Source organism: Esox lucius, chromosome 18 (genome assembly GCF_011004845.1).
Source record: "Esox lucius isolate fEsoLuc1 chromosome 18, fEsoLuc1.pri, whole genome shotgun sequence".
In the NCBI taxonomy this organism is placed as follows: domain Eukaryota; kingdom Metazoa; phylum Chordata; class Actinopteri; order Esociformes; family Esocidae; genus Esox; species Esox lucius.
Window position 1 is genome coordinate 1,859,868 of NC_047586.1, and position 13,680 is coordinate 1,873,547.

Consider the following 13,680-nt stretch of genomic DNA (forward strand, 5'->3'; position numbering starts at 1 on the left):
GATGTACATTGATTTAATTTCATTGTGTTTTTCCTCCAATACTGTGGGTGTGGCTTGTGGCTGCTGTACGTGTGCTGTCTTTTGTGTGGGTGTGGCTTGTGGGTGTGGTTTGTGGGTGCTGTACATGTGCTGTAAGTGTCTTTTGTGTGGGTGTGGCTTGTGGGTGCTGTATGTGTGCTGTCTTTAGTGTGGGTGTGGCTTGTGGGTGCTGTATGTGTGCTGTCTTTTGTGTGGGTGTGGCTTGTGGGTGTGGCTTGTGGGTGCTGTACGTGTGCTGTAAGTGTCTTTTGTGTGGGTGTGGCTTGTGGGTGCTGTATGTGTGCTGTGTGTAAGTGTCTTTAGTGTGTGTGTGTGGAGCGCCATAGGAGAAGTAGAGATTGTTCTCTCCTCTCCTCCGTTTAGCCTCCTGTCACCTCCCATCAGTCCCTGGGTTAGCTCTTCATCTCGTCCTGTCACCTCCCATCAGTCCCTGGGTTAGCTCTTCATCTCGTCCTGTCACCTACAGGCCTGTCAGCTACACACACACTCACAAACACACACACACACACTCCAGAGTTGGATTTGTGTTAGAGGTTGAATAAACACACGGACTCGCTCACTCTCTATCTCACTCTCCTCCTCCCTCGCCACAGCTCAGGGTGTTTTTAAGAGTTATTTCAGCCTCTTGACAAGTGCTAGGTTCTATCAATTAATTCCCCCCACGGCACCTTGGATAACAGCCTTCTCTCTCTCTGCTTTTCTTTCCCTCCTTTTCTTTCTCTGCTATTATTTCTCTCTCCTTGTTTCCTTTAATTCTTTCCTCCTGTTTTCCTCATTTTGGCAGGGTGGTTAAGGTGGACAGCACTACAGTGTTAATCGATTCATCCCTACTGTGACTTCACACACATGCCTGTGAGTGTGTCTGTGTGTGTCTGTGTGTGTGTGTGTGTGTGTGTGTGTGTGTGTGTGTGTGTGCCTGCATGGTGCTTAACACCTGGAGGTAGAATGAATGAGTGAATTTGCTTTTTGAAGTCATCACATCTTCACATCCAAACCTGTTGGTACAGGACCCACAACGACCCACCCTGGTGTGGATCCATCCCGTAACTGAGTTCCAATGAAAGGAGAGGGAGGAGGGGAGTGGGAGACAGGTGTGAGGAAAAGGCATGGGGGGGGGGGTCATAGAGAGATGCAGTCGCTTTCTTTCCCTCTCCTTTACCCCCCACCGCTCGCTCCTCTCTCATCTTTTCCTAATCTCTCTGTCTATGGTGGACACTACCGAAGGACAGAGAGACACCTTCAGTGGTAGTGTGGATTTCAATCAGACTGATAATTCCTCACTGCCTCATTAGGTTAGAAAAACTCAGAGCTGCATTGGTCTGAAAATGACATTTTCTGTGTGTGTGTGTGTGTGTGTGTGTGTGTGTGAGAGAGAGAGAGAGTGAGCCTCTAAACAGCACATTTTAACGATTGCAATCACACCATTTTTGACAACTGAATCAAAAGATTGTGCCAAAATACAAACTTTACCCAGAATGAAAGCTCAACATGTTCATCAACACCTCCTGTATGTCAGTATGGATGGAACTGCCTGTGAGGAGATGTTTTACCTGACTGCCTGGTATTTCATTATATTCTGGCTGTAAAAGGAGTGTTTGATGACTGTGGTTTTACTGACCTACATGAACAAGTAGATTTTATTGGCATGATGCGGCCTTTGTGTTCTGAAATAACCATCTTAACATCATAAAGCTTTCCATGACCTTCGTAAAGGAAATACTAATGGATTTCTTTCTGACAGTATTGACCTGTGTGGGTTCTTTAGCCTGCTGCTCGCAGCTTTTTGGGAGTGAGTCAACTTTGGGACGTTCTTATATTTAATGTGTTCTACTCACGGCACTTTGAAGAAATGCTCCATAAAATGTTTTATCGGTTCCCATCTCAGAAGTCTTCTGTACTCTAAAATAACACTGCTGCAGCACCAGGCTTTCAAGGTTCATTCATGAACTCACAACACAGAGGATGGTCAAGACAGCCAGAGTGTTAATCTGCTTCTGGGGCAGTGAGTGGACCTGCCATATAAATATGCCTATTTAATAGAGCATTCCGTCAGAATAATAATGTCCCAGCCCTCATGTCTGAAGAATTTCAACCCATCCAATTAAATAGCATTCAGTGCTTTATGGAACTCTGTCAGTGGCCAGCAGCCAAAAGAAGCTGATTTAGGACATCAATCGACAGGTGAATGAAGGTTTGTGAGAGAAAACAAGGGTTGTTTCTTTTAGACCTTTCCCCCCTTCGATTGATCTATTGGGAAGGAAAGCGGTGAAAGTAAGTAGAGGGATTCTGGTAAAATAACAGTGGGCTTGGTTCTGACTGAGGATGCAGTTGTTCCCCAAACCAGACCCCCCCAAACCAGACCCCCTGACCCCCAGACCAGATCCCCAAACCAGACACCCTGACCCCCAAACCAGAACCCCAGACTCCCAAACCAGACTCTCTGACCCCCAAACCAGACCCCCAAACCACACCCCCAGACTCCCTGACCCCCAAACCAGACCCCCAAACCCCCTTAGGACGCAAGCCTTCGGAACATTAATCTTTTTCAGTTGTGTATTTTTAAGCAGTTTCCCTTGAAATGCAACAGCGACTGTTGTCCGGGGATTGTAAAGCCCTTCCTTAATAGATGGTACGATGGCTCTCAAAAGTATTCACCCCCTTGAACTCTCCCACGTTTCATTGTGTTACAACATGATCCATAACGTCAAAGTGAAAATCACATCTACAACTTGTTCTAAATTAATTGCAAATATAAAACAAAGTTATTGATCGCAACTAGTAACCAGTTAACTAGTTGACCCTCTCCTCACTTGAGAATCTACGTGTGTGTGTGTGTGTGTGTGTGTGTGTGTGTGTGTGTGTGTGTGTGTGTGTATGTTCACATGTACTGTAGAACAGGACCCTGTCTTAGCTTTAACAATTTTTATATTTCCCCTCTGAAATCAGTTGTTCTCTGAACTGTTCACACAGACACACACACACACACACACACACACACACCGTTCAGCTGCTTTTTGAACTGTTAAATCACATTGAAACTCAACCTCAGATGAAATTAATTGCTTCATATTCCTCTCTCACCCTGTCTTTCTCCCTCTCTCACTCTCTTTCTCCCTCTCTCTCACTCTCTTTCTCCCTCTCTCACCCTGTCTTTCTCCCTCTCTCACCCTGTCTTTCTCCCTCTCTCACCCTGTCTTTCTCCCTCTCTCACCCTGTCTTTCTCCCTCTCTCACTCTGTTTCTCCCTATTTTTCTTTCTACTTATTTTTCTCTTCCCTTTATTTTCTGCCTGTCTCCCTCTCTCACCCTCTCTCTCTTTCTCTCTCTTCCTGTCAGGTGGAAATGGACTCCATAGAGGATGAGGACAAGAGGTATTCTCTCTTCCTCCAGCTGCTAGGCAACAGCAGTAAGTGGGAGGAGTTTCAGCAGCTGATGCTCCTCCTACAAGCATGGCCTCCTATGATGAAACAGGAAGTGTAAGTTTTTTCTGTTTAATTGTTCTTCTCTGTTACCCTTAAACACACTTTCAGGCATGTAGACCAATACAAAAGCTTGAGATAAATATTTTATGGTGTGGTGACAGTTAGTTACAGACAGTTAGCTAGGTGTGAACCTAGCTAACTGTCTGTAAACATAGCTAGCTAGAACTTACCAACCTGAGGTCTGTCACTTGGGATGGTATCTTGTAGCTGCCATATAAAATTATATATTGTTTTTCATTTATTTCCATAACAATGAAAGATTTATTTGTGTTATTGGAACACATCCTAACATGCTCCATTAGAATGCAGAGGTCTGGATACACGGAATGCTGACCAATGGAATTCAACTTCCAATAAATGTTGCCCCATGAGACTTGATCAAAATGTGTGGGTGAATTTGTTTTCACTAAATTTTTAATAGGCAGTACAGGAACGCCCCTGACAGCGAGCGCTTGATTGCCTATCACTTTGTGTAGCCATTAGTCATTCTGTTAATGTAATAACTGTTTTTTGTAGATAAAAAGCCTTTCTGAAAGAAAAACACTCTTATACCTGGCTGAATAACGATCATGGTCATTGAGTTGTGATTTATTTGGGAAACTGCAGTCGTGCGTGGCTACAGAAACCCTGAAATTATACGTTGGTTAGTGGCGTCTCTTCAATTGCATTTTCTGGTAACGATGTTCATATTTTTAGAGCAAAAGGTTGTTTCCTGATTTCACTGGTTTAACTTAGAACATCCAGTTTAATTATTTTCCAAAAAAACGAATTGCGTTTTGAGAGGTAATCACCCATAAAACAGAGGGAAATCAGAAAACTGTAAAAACAAACACAAAAAACTGATTTAGACAAAAAAATATAACAGGTTTTATGGGGCCCTAAAGTAAATGACACAGCATGTTATAAAGAGCCCAGTAACATTCCAAACCAACTAAAAAACTGAAAGTGTGAGACATTATTGGAGAGAGGTGGAGTTTTTTACAGAGAGAAAGAAAGGGGGGAAGATTTAAAATGGGGAGAGAAGGGAAGGCTTCAGAGAGACAGGCAGAGAGAGTTGGGAGAGAAAAATAAGAGGAGGCCATTAAAATGGTAGTAGGAGGGAGAGGAGAAACAGGGTAGAGAAAAAAGGCTGAGAGAGGGAGGTGATGGAAGTGTGACAGGACTCAAAGCTCTGGTTTAATTTCTCTGACAGTGTTTCCAGATGATAACTAATCACATCCAAGTCCGGCATGTTCACAGTTTGTTCGAAGTTAGATGTAGCATAATTTCTTTAAATTAATAGATAAAAATGCATTGATGTAAATTTTAAACTAAAATGACTATGATTTTTATCACATTTATCCATTGTGTTTTTTTGGTTTAATAATGAACATTTAGGTTCCATCTAACTTCCATCATGTGCTCAAGTAGACTGATTTGAGTTCTAGTAGACTGATTAAAACTCAAACTAAGTAAGACTTAATGAACACTGCACCCCACCAATCGTCACTAAAATGCTACAGATAGTACAAACCAGTTGGTTCAAATCCTAAATGCTGATTGCCTTCTCTGTGCCCAAGCTCATTTAAGATGGACTGAGGCGAAGTGCAAAACTGTGGTCTGAAGAATCAAAAACGTAAAATAATGTTTGTGAATTGTGGACGCAGAGGAGAAGGACCATCCAACTTGTTGTTTGCGCACAGTTTAAAAGCCAGTATCTGTGATGGTATGGGGGTGCATTAGTGCACATGGCATTGGTGACTTGCACATCTGTGAAAGCACCATTAATGCTGAACAATATATATCGGTTTTGGAGCAACGTATGCAGCCATCTAGACATCTTTTTCAGGGAAGGCCTTGCTTATTTCAGCAAGACAATACCAAACCAAATTCTGCACATTACAACAGCGTGGCTCTGTAGTAAAAGAGTCCAGGTGCTAAACTGTCCGGCCTCCAGTCCAGACCTATCAGCCACTGAAAACATTTTGTGCGTTATGAAACAAAAAATACAAAGGATACCTGACCTGTTGAGCAGTTGAAATCCTATATCAAGCAAGAATAGGAAAACATGTCACTTATAAAACTGCAGCAATTGGTCTCTTCAGTTCCCGAGCGCTTACAGAGCGTTGTTAAAAGAATAGGTGATGCAACACAGTGGTAAACATGCCCCAGTCCCAACTTTCTTGAAACGTGTTGCTGGCATCAAATTCAAAGTGGTCATGTATTTTTCCAAAAACAATAACATTTCTCAGTTTCAACATTTGATATATTGTCTTTGTATTATTTTCAATTAAATGTAGGGATAAATGATTTGCATCATTGCATTCTGTTTTATTTTTACATTTTACACAGTGTCCAAATGTTTTTGGAAACAAGATTGAAGTTAGGCCTTTAACTAGTTGACATTAGCTGGATTTTTTGCATTTATTTCTCAGGTATTTACAAAATTGTAGTAAATGATGGATGGAAAATAGTTTGAAAGCAAGAGGGTGTCTACCATGGCCAGCAGAAATAGATTTCGTACCTTCAAGAAGGTGAATTGTTCTGGCACCTTGGTCAGGAGCTTCAGAGACAAAGACATCCCTGAACCAGTTAAAACACTTATGGGAAATTCTGGAGTGGCGCCAACAACAAAACAACAGATTATCGAATTTCTCTGAATGCTTTAATTAAAGATCTATAGAGAAATGATGAGGTGCCGTGAGGAATGTCAGACAGCTTGACCAGGATCAGCAATCATTCACGTCCTGAAGAATGTGCCTCAACAAACATGGCTCGTCTCAGTGCCCAGCTAAACCTCCTGATTTTGTTGTCGTCTTCACCTCTTGCTCTCCTCCGCCTCCTCCGCCTCCTCTCATCTACTCCTGTTTCATGTTTAACCACAGCAGCTGTCTTGTAAAGGGAGTCGTTAGCGTGACATTGTTACAGTAACACTTGGTCAAGGTGGCTTGTCGGAAAACCTTAGTCAGCTCTCATTATCACCATGGTAATGTGTGGTAGTTGCACGGTTACACGTAGCGGGTTGTCAGGTCACATTGTTGTTTTGTTGTTCTGACACCATTATAATTTTTCGCTTTCTCGCGCTCTCTTTCATTCTGCCTTCCCCCCTCCGCCTTCCATTCCATTAATATTAATATCTATCTGGCTAGCAGCTAGCTCCTGGCTGTCTGTTTTTATCTGTGCAGAATGTTAGGAGAGATAATAGGATTCGTTAGGGTTAGCATTAGCAGCATCGCTATGGCTCACACAGGAAACCTCTTTTGACATACTAGCGGCTAGCATTAGCTGTTAGCAACGGTTGAGATTAGGTTTGTTGTGCTATTTGGCCGAGTCGTGTTTGGTATAATTCTGTATGTCGTCCATCTATCTGTACGTCAGCGTCTGTACACCAGGTAATCCAGGCCAATTCTAACTCCAGGACAGACAGACACACTCACACTACGTTATTGTAGCAGCTTAATGGACTTCTGTGTTTCTGTGGAATTACATCAGTTAGATAATGCTACTCACTCCTGCTACTAGTTTCCTCAAATTCAGTCTCTCTCTCTCTCTCTCTCTTTCTCTCTCTCTCTGTTTGTTTTACTGAGAGTTGTTATAAATTGAGGTGTTATCTGTACCTCAAAGTGCCTTCTCATCTAGAGACTGTGAAAATATTAGGATTTTTTTATTCTAAATGTCGTTCATTTTCTGAGAGGTGTGTGTGTGTGAGGGAGCGAGGGAGGGAGGGCGATGGAAAGAGGGAAACTTGGTGTTTAATATTAACACCAAAGAGTACTCCCTCCTTTCCTCTCTCCTTGTTTCCTAAGTAAAACTGTTTTCTGTTACAGTTATGCACACACACAGAGCCCAGAAACAACCCTCTCTCCTCTCCACAGGGCTGAGAGTGAGCATAACCCCTGGGTGCTGTTGACCTCTAACCTGATGGAACACTGCAGAAGTCAGAGGTTGGAGGTCACTCTTGACCTGGGTCAGGAGATCATCGACATGGTCCGCTCCCTCTACCCCTCCAAACACAGATTACCTTTACAGGTAACTCCTGTGTGTGTGTGTGTGTGTGTGTGTGTGTGTGTGTGTGTGTGTGTGTGTGTGTGCGCGTTCGCACTTGTGTTCTGTATAGCACTGTAGGTTTTCTGTCCAGCCCTAACAAAACCCTGGTAAAGGTCTAGAGGAAGAGAGATGGGTAGGGGAGAGAGGGGTGGGGGAGAGGAAGAGAGAGGGGTGGGGGAGAGGAAGAGAGATGGGTGGGGGAGAGAAAGGGGAGTGACATTTCTAATTCCAAGCTGATCATGATGGGAGCATTAGATTGCGTTGTGATATCCATACAGTATACTAGTGTGTTATTTACTGATCTTAAAAGTCTACGCCTGTCATATGTCCATGTGAGTGTTTTACCTCTTATTTTAACATTATTCTCCCCCTTTCTACTCTCTGTCTTCTCTGTTTCTCCCACTCTCCTCTAACTCTCTGTTCACTCTAACAGTGTATCAGACACATATCATTTCTTCTTCTGGAACAGCCAGGCCTGAAGCTTCCTGCTCTCAAACTGATGACTGAGAGTAAAGACCCACAGCTCTTAGAGCTGACCCTGGATCAGATTAAAAACCTCACGGAGGTAAGGACACACACACGCGCGCACACACACACAGAGTTAAGTTAAACTGTTCCAGGATCAGATAAGAGCCAACGGCCAGAGAAGCAGTTTAATATAGCAGAGACCCGTATCTCCTCATCTGAACAGTGGAGGGAGGAGACATGTAGGAGAAGAGCAATATAAAGTGGGGTTGCTCGTCTTGTTCAGTGTTAATCCACCTGAGATGTGTTGGAACAATGGTTCACAATATAATAACACTAAAAATAGAGATGCCTTGTGAAGACACACACACCCTACCTCCTGTTTACAGATGAGAATGTATTAGCTGTGCTGTAGCTTTGACAGTTGCTCCATTCATAGTGAACTACTTTGTACCAGAGTCCATGGTGTACTCATTAGGGAATAGAGTGCTGTTTGGAACACAGGTCAGGAGATGTTATTTAAAACAAATCATGTGAAACTCATTAGTAAGGAAATGTAATGAAATGAATCACACTTTGCTAGTAGTCTTTTGTATATTCTTGGTATGCGTCAGCGACAGTTTTGCAGATGGTACTGGACTGGTCAAGGTAGTGCAGCTCGATTTCCATCCAGTTTTCTCAGGTCTGCCTATGGTGGCCTCTCTATAGCAAGGCCATGTCCACTGAGCCTGTACACCGTCAGGCTTTTCTTTAATTTTGTGTCAGTCACAGTGGTCTGGTCTTCATTTTGGGTTGGTCACACTGGTCTGATCTTCATTTTGGTTTGGTCACACTGTTCTGGGCTTCATTTTGGGTTGGTCACAGTGGTCTGGGCTTCATTTTGGGTTGGTCACGCTGGTCTGGTCTTCATTTTGGGTCAGTCACAGTGGTCTGGTCTTCATTTTGGGTCAGTCACAGTGGTCTGGTCTTCATTTTGGGTTGGTCACGCTGGACTGGTCTTCATTTTGGGTCAGTCACGCTGGTCTGGTCTTCATTTTGGGTCAGTCACAGTGGTCTGGTCTTCATTTTGGGTTGGTCACGCTGGTCTTTATTTTGGGTCAGTCACAGTGGTCTGGTCTTTATTTTGGGTTGGTCACGCTGGTCTGGTCTTCATTTTGGGTCAGTCACAGTAATCGGATTTCCTTCTGTTCCTTTCATAATTTATTTAAATTTTCTTGCCAATGTATCAAGTAATTATCTTTTTGTTTTCTTATGATTTGGTCGACTCTAATTGTTTTTCTATCCTGGGGCTCGGAGCAGTGTGTTTGTGAGAGACACAAGACCACCTAGCTCAGAAGACAGTTCTCTACTTTCATCTCTCTGTAGACTGTTCTGGAAGGTTTGAATTACCTTCAGGTAGAACTGAACAACAATTTTTGGGTGTGGTTATCAGTATTGTTCTATGGTCCTAATTCTGCTCTGCATGGATTTGGGGTTTTGCGGTGTTACTCAGAGGATCAGTTCATGGATTTGGGGTTTTGCAGTGTTACTCAGAGGATCATTTCATGGATTTGGGGTTTTGCGGTGTTACTCATGACATTCCTTTATCCCCGTCAATGAATTACTGAGTATTTGGAGGGAGAGAGGGGGGACCAGAGGCTGGGGGTGAGGGGGACCAGAGGGAGAGAGGAGAGGGAGGCAGAGACAAAATAGAGGCGAAAAGAGGAGGAAGAGGATGGAGGAGGGTGGAAAGAAGAGGAAAGAAAGAATCCCACACAGCATAGTAATGATGAATCTCTTCTGTTACACAGTGACAGTGTGGTCCAGTAGGCTCTGTGCACAAGCGTATGGACGAAGTTTTGCTTTAGCCAGATGTCGGCATATCAGTTTCCGGTTTACTTAAGGCGATCACCCGCGTCGCCAAAAATTTCAGTTTTTAGTAGATGTCTCCAAGACCTGCCTAAAACAAGCATTAGTGATGTCCATCGAATTGTTGATGCCTGGTCCCCTGCTCCAACAAGCAAGCGGAACAAGGGATTCAAACTCTACGTATCGAGTTATCTGCTCAACTATGAGGGTAAGTTGTTTACTGTGGTGTGCCGGCCGGCTATCGGCTAAGGTAGTTAGCGATGTGTTCCTTTTTAGTGTAGTATTAGGCAGGACAATAGAACGCATAATAATTCACCCTAGCCTCAAAAACGTCAAAAGAACGCTGGCTGAGCTGGAACGCTAGCGCGTCCCCATAGCAAGTGAACTGAAACAAACCTTCGTTCAGCCTCTTCTAACCTGAATGAAGCTTAAAATTCCATAGCCTCAAAAAAGCACCAAAACAGATCTCCTCTTTTATTTTACTACTGTAACCTCATTTCACAACCAAACTGAAAAATAACAACTGGCATAGGAAGTAAACATCTGGTCCTATATGGTATTAATTGTGCTTAAACCTGCGTTACGTGGAAGTATATAAAAAATCGCCTTTTCTTACTATTTCTAGTCTAGCGTTTGAAGTCATTGAATGGCGCAAGCCATATTTTATTAAAAAGAGGACATTCTCCTGATTAAAATGATGCCCCACTTGTACCTTGAAACTTAAATGAGTCACGTACATTATATTTCTTTTTACAGCATCACTCATCTTGTTGTGAGTTTAGGTGTTTACTAATGCAGATGAGTATTAGTAAGTAAACCGGAACCTGCAATACCGACTTCTAGACAAAAGCGGAGGTTCGTCACTACGCTGGAGTCTATTAAGCATTGACACAGACAAGACCAGACATACTCCACTGAGATAGAGAGGCGAAGGAAGACAATTAGGACATAGAAAGTCCTTTAATGGCACTTCTGTGCACCTTGTTCATAAAACATACAATAGACAAATACTCAACCAGAACACCTTCTGAGGTGACAGAGAGAGACAGAGGGAAATCGAGTTTTGATGTTATGTCATGAATTAATTATCAAACAGTAGTTATGTATACACTCTGTCACTTATACCTTCATCAACTCTCTTTAACTCCAGCAAGCTGTCAATCATTCTGACTCTTACATTTCCAAAAAACACCCTATTCCCTATGTAGTACACTACTTTAGATAACAACCTTAGCACCCTATTCCCTATGTAGTACACTACTTTAGATAACAACCTTAGCACCCTATTCCCTATGTAGTACACTACTTTAGATAACAACCTTAGCCCCCTATTCCCTATGTAGTACACTACCTTAGATAACAACCTTAGCCCCATATTCCCTATGTAGTACACTACCTTTGATAACAGCCCTAGCCCCCTATTCCCTATGTAGTACAGTATGTATGGTGTGTGAGGAGGGGGGTTTGGATGAGTCTTCCTGTTGATACAGGAGCTTGTCAATGTTTGATTAATTCTCCTATTCAGTCTGGGTCTCTCTGGGTAATGTGAGGGAAGGATCTCCATTTGTGGCACATAGACTGTGTTCTTGAATGCTGTACTTTCTTTTCTCCAGTCACGCTCTCTTTCTCTGGAGCGATGGATAAATGGATGGGTGGATGGATGGATAAATGGATGGATGGATGATGGATGGATGGGTCATGGATGGATGGATGATGGATGGATGGGTAGATGCCTCCCTTTACTTGTCATCTGTTCTATATTCCAAACTCTCTCTCTCTCTCCGTCCCTTTCAGTTTCTTTCTCTCCCCTTCTCTCTCTCTTTCTCCTCTCTCTTGTGTGTCTGTGTGTGTGTGTCTGTGTGTGTGTGTGTGTCTGTGTGTCTGTGTGTGTGTGTGTTTTGGGTATAGCAGCAGCTAAAGGTTAGTGCAGGAAGTGACCTCAGTGTGACCTCATCAGGCTTCTATTACCACACAAGCAGTCACAACCAGGGGAGCGCCAAGGTCACTGTGTGAAGTCCGTCATGATGAGAAACCCTGACTCCTCCCGTCTCCCTCGAAGGTGTCTGACCCGGAGCTGTTGTCTCTGCTGCTGGACGCTGGTCTGCTGGTGGATTGCGTGTCCTCGCCGCTCTACGCCGCTCTCAGCACCCACCTGCTCTCCAGCCACCAGGAGGGGTGCTGGGACGTGGAGAAGGCCGCCGCGGAGCTACTGCATGCCGGGTTCAAGGCTCAGGCCGGCTCCCTGCTTCTGGCCCACCGTGGGACTCACCCGGGCCTCAGCACGTTTAGCACGGCTCTGACTGTCCTCAGGAAGTGGCTGTAACACACACTCACGTCACGTCCATACGTTTCTATGCTGACATACATACTCCGTGTGTTCATACATCCCAGCAGACACCATCCCTCCTTGGGTTAGATAATTTAGCATAGCCACCCATTTAATTCTGTTCCTCTATTAATTGTTGTCTAATAAACTAATTGACCCCAGAGCCCCATGCTGAGGACCTGAGCACAGCGAGGTAATTGGCCACTAATAGGGTGTAAGTTGTTCTTGTGCATGTAATTACAGGAAGCCGTGTGCGTGATTGGCTGTTCAGTGTTCTGAAACAAAAATAAATAAACATAAATTCATTCTAATGGTTGTGAGTTAATGGTTGTGAGTTATGTGGAAGACGTTGTGGTGTGTGGCGTTGTGGTGCGTGGCGTTGTGGTGGAAGACGTTGTGGTGTGTGGCGTTGTGGTGCGTGGCGTTGTGGTGGAAGACGTTGTGGTGCGTGGCGTTGTGGTGCGTGGCGTTGTGGTGGAAGACGTTGTGGTGTGTGGCGTTGTGGTGCGTGGCGTTGTGGTGGAAGACGTTGTGGTGTGTGGTGTGTGGCGTTGTGGTGCGTGGCGTTGTGGTGGAAGACGTTGTGGTGTGTGGCGTCTAACCGGCCAGGATGTAGAATCATCTTGACACACTGGAGGTAGGATGACATCTGAAACTTACAGCGTAAGCTGTCAAGCACTCTCCCTTTGTGAACGAGAGAGAACATATTGAACATAGAGAGTGGAGCGAGATGAGAGACCATGGCAAGACAGAGGGAGTACGTAGAGCAAAGGAGCAGAAAGAGCCAGAATAACGAGAGCAAAGAGAGAGAGCGAGAAGGAAAATAACATTGGCCCCTAAGGGGAACAGAACAAGGAGAGATGTTAAAGAGGATCCCTCAGGCAGGGAGAGAGGTTATCTCTTCATAACAAGGCATTTAACTCCCGTCTACAAGTCCTTTGAACAAGGAAACCAACGGAGAAGAGTATGAAAACAAGTGCATTCCAGGGAATCCCTTGTTTCTGTCTATTCTGCTGACAGAATGGAAGGGAATCTCTCGTCTCTGAGGACACTGGCGGTTTTCCTTTCTTTCTTGACTTTGTCCGTATCCCCTCCACACCTCCTCCACACCTCCTCCACACCTCTTTCACATTTTCATATTTCATCCACCACTGTTCTCTACTGCCTCCCTCACACCTCCTCCACACCAACCTCCTCCACACCAACCTCCTCTACACCAACCTCCTCTACACCAACCTCCTCCACACTGACCTCCTCTACACCGACCTCCTCTACACGACCTCCTCCACGCCAACCTCCTCCACACCAACCTCCTCCACGCCAACCTCCTCCACACCAACCTCCTCCACACCAACCTCCTCCACACCAACCTCCTCCACACCAACCTCCTCCACTCCAACCTCCTCCACACCGACCTCCTCTACACTGACCTCCTCCACGCCAACCTCCTCCACACCAACCTCCTCCACACCAACCTCCTCTATGCCAACCTCTT

General features: G+C 44.4%; 1 protein-coding gene across 2 annotated transcripts in view; it reads left to right on the plus strand.

Moving 5' to 3' along the window:
• The window catches only part of nbas (NBAS subunit of NRZ tethering complex), a 145,435-nt gene extending 132,939 nt beyond the window's left edge, over positions 1 to 12,496 (plus strand). For both annotated transcript variants that reach the window (XM_034287943.1, XM_034287944.1), the window contains exons 52-55: positions 3,375 to 3,514; positions 7,375 to 7,528; positions 7,980 to 8,111; positions 11,919 to 12,496. In XM_034287943.1, the coding sequence (XP_034143834.1) occupies positions 3,375 to 3,514; positions 7,375 to 7,528; positions 7,980 to 8,111; positions 11,919 to 12,182 (690 nt within the window). In that variant the 3' untranslated portion in view covers positions 12,183 to 12,496. The remainder of the gene's footprint in view (positions 1 to 3,374; positions 3,515 to 7,374; positions 7,529 to 7,979; positions 8,112 to 11,918) is intronic.
• The last annotated feature ends 1,184 nt before the right edge of the window (positions 12,497 to 13,680 follow it).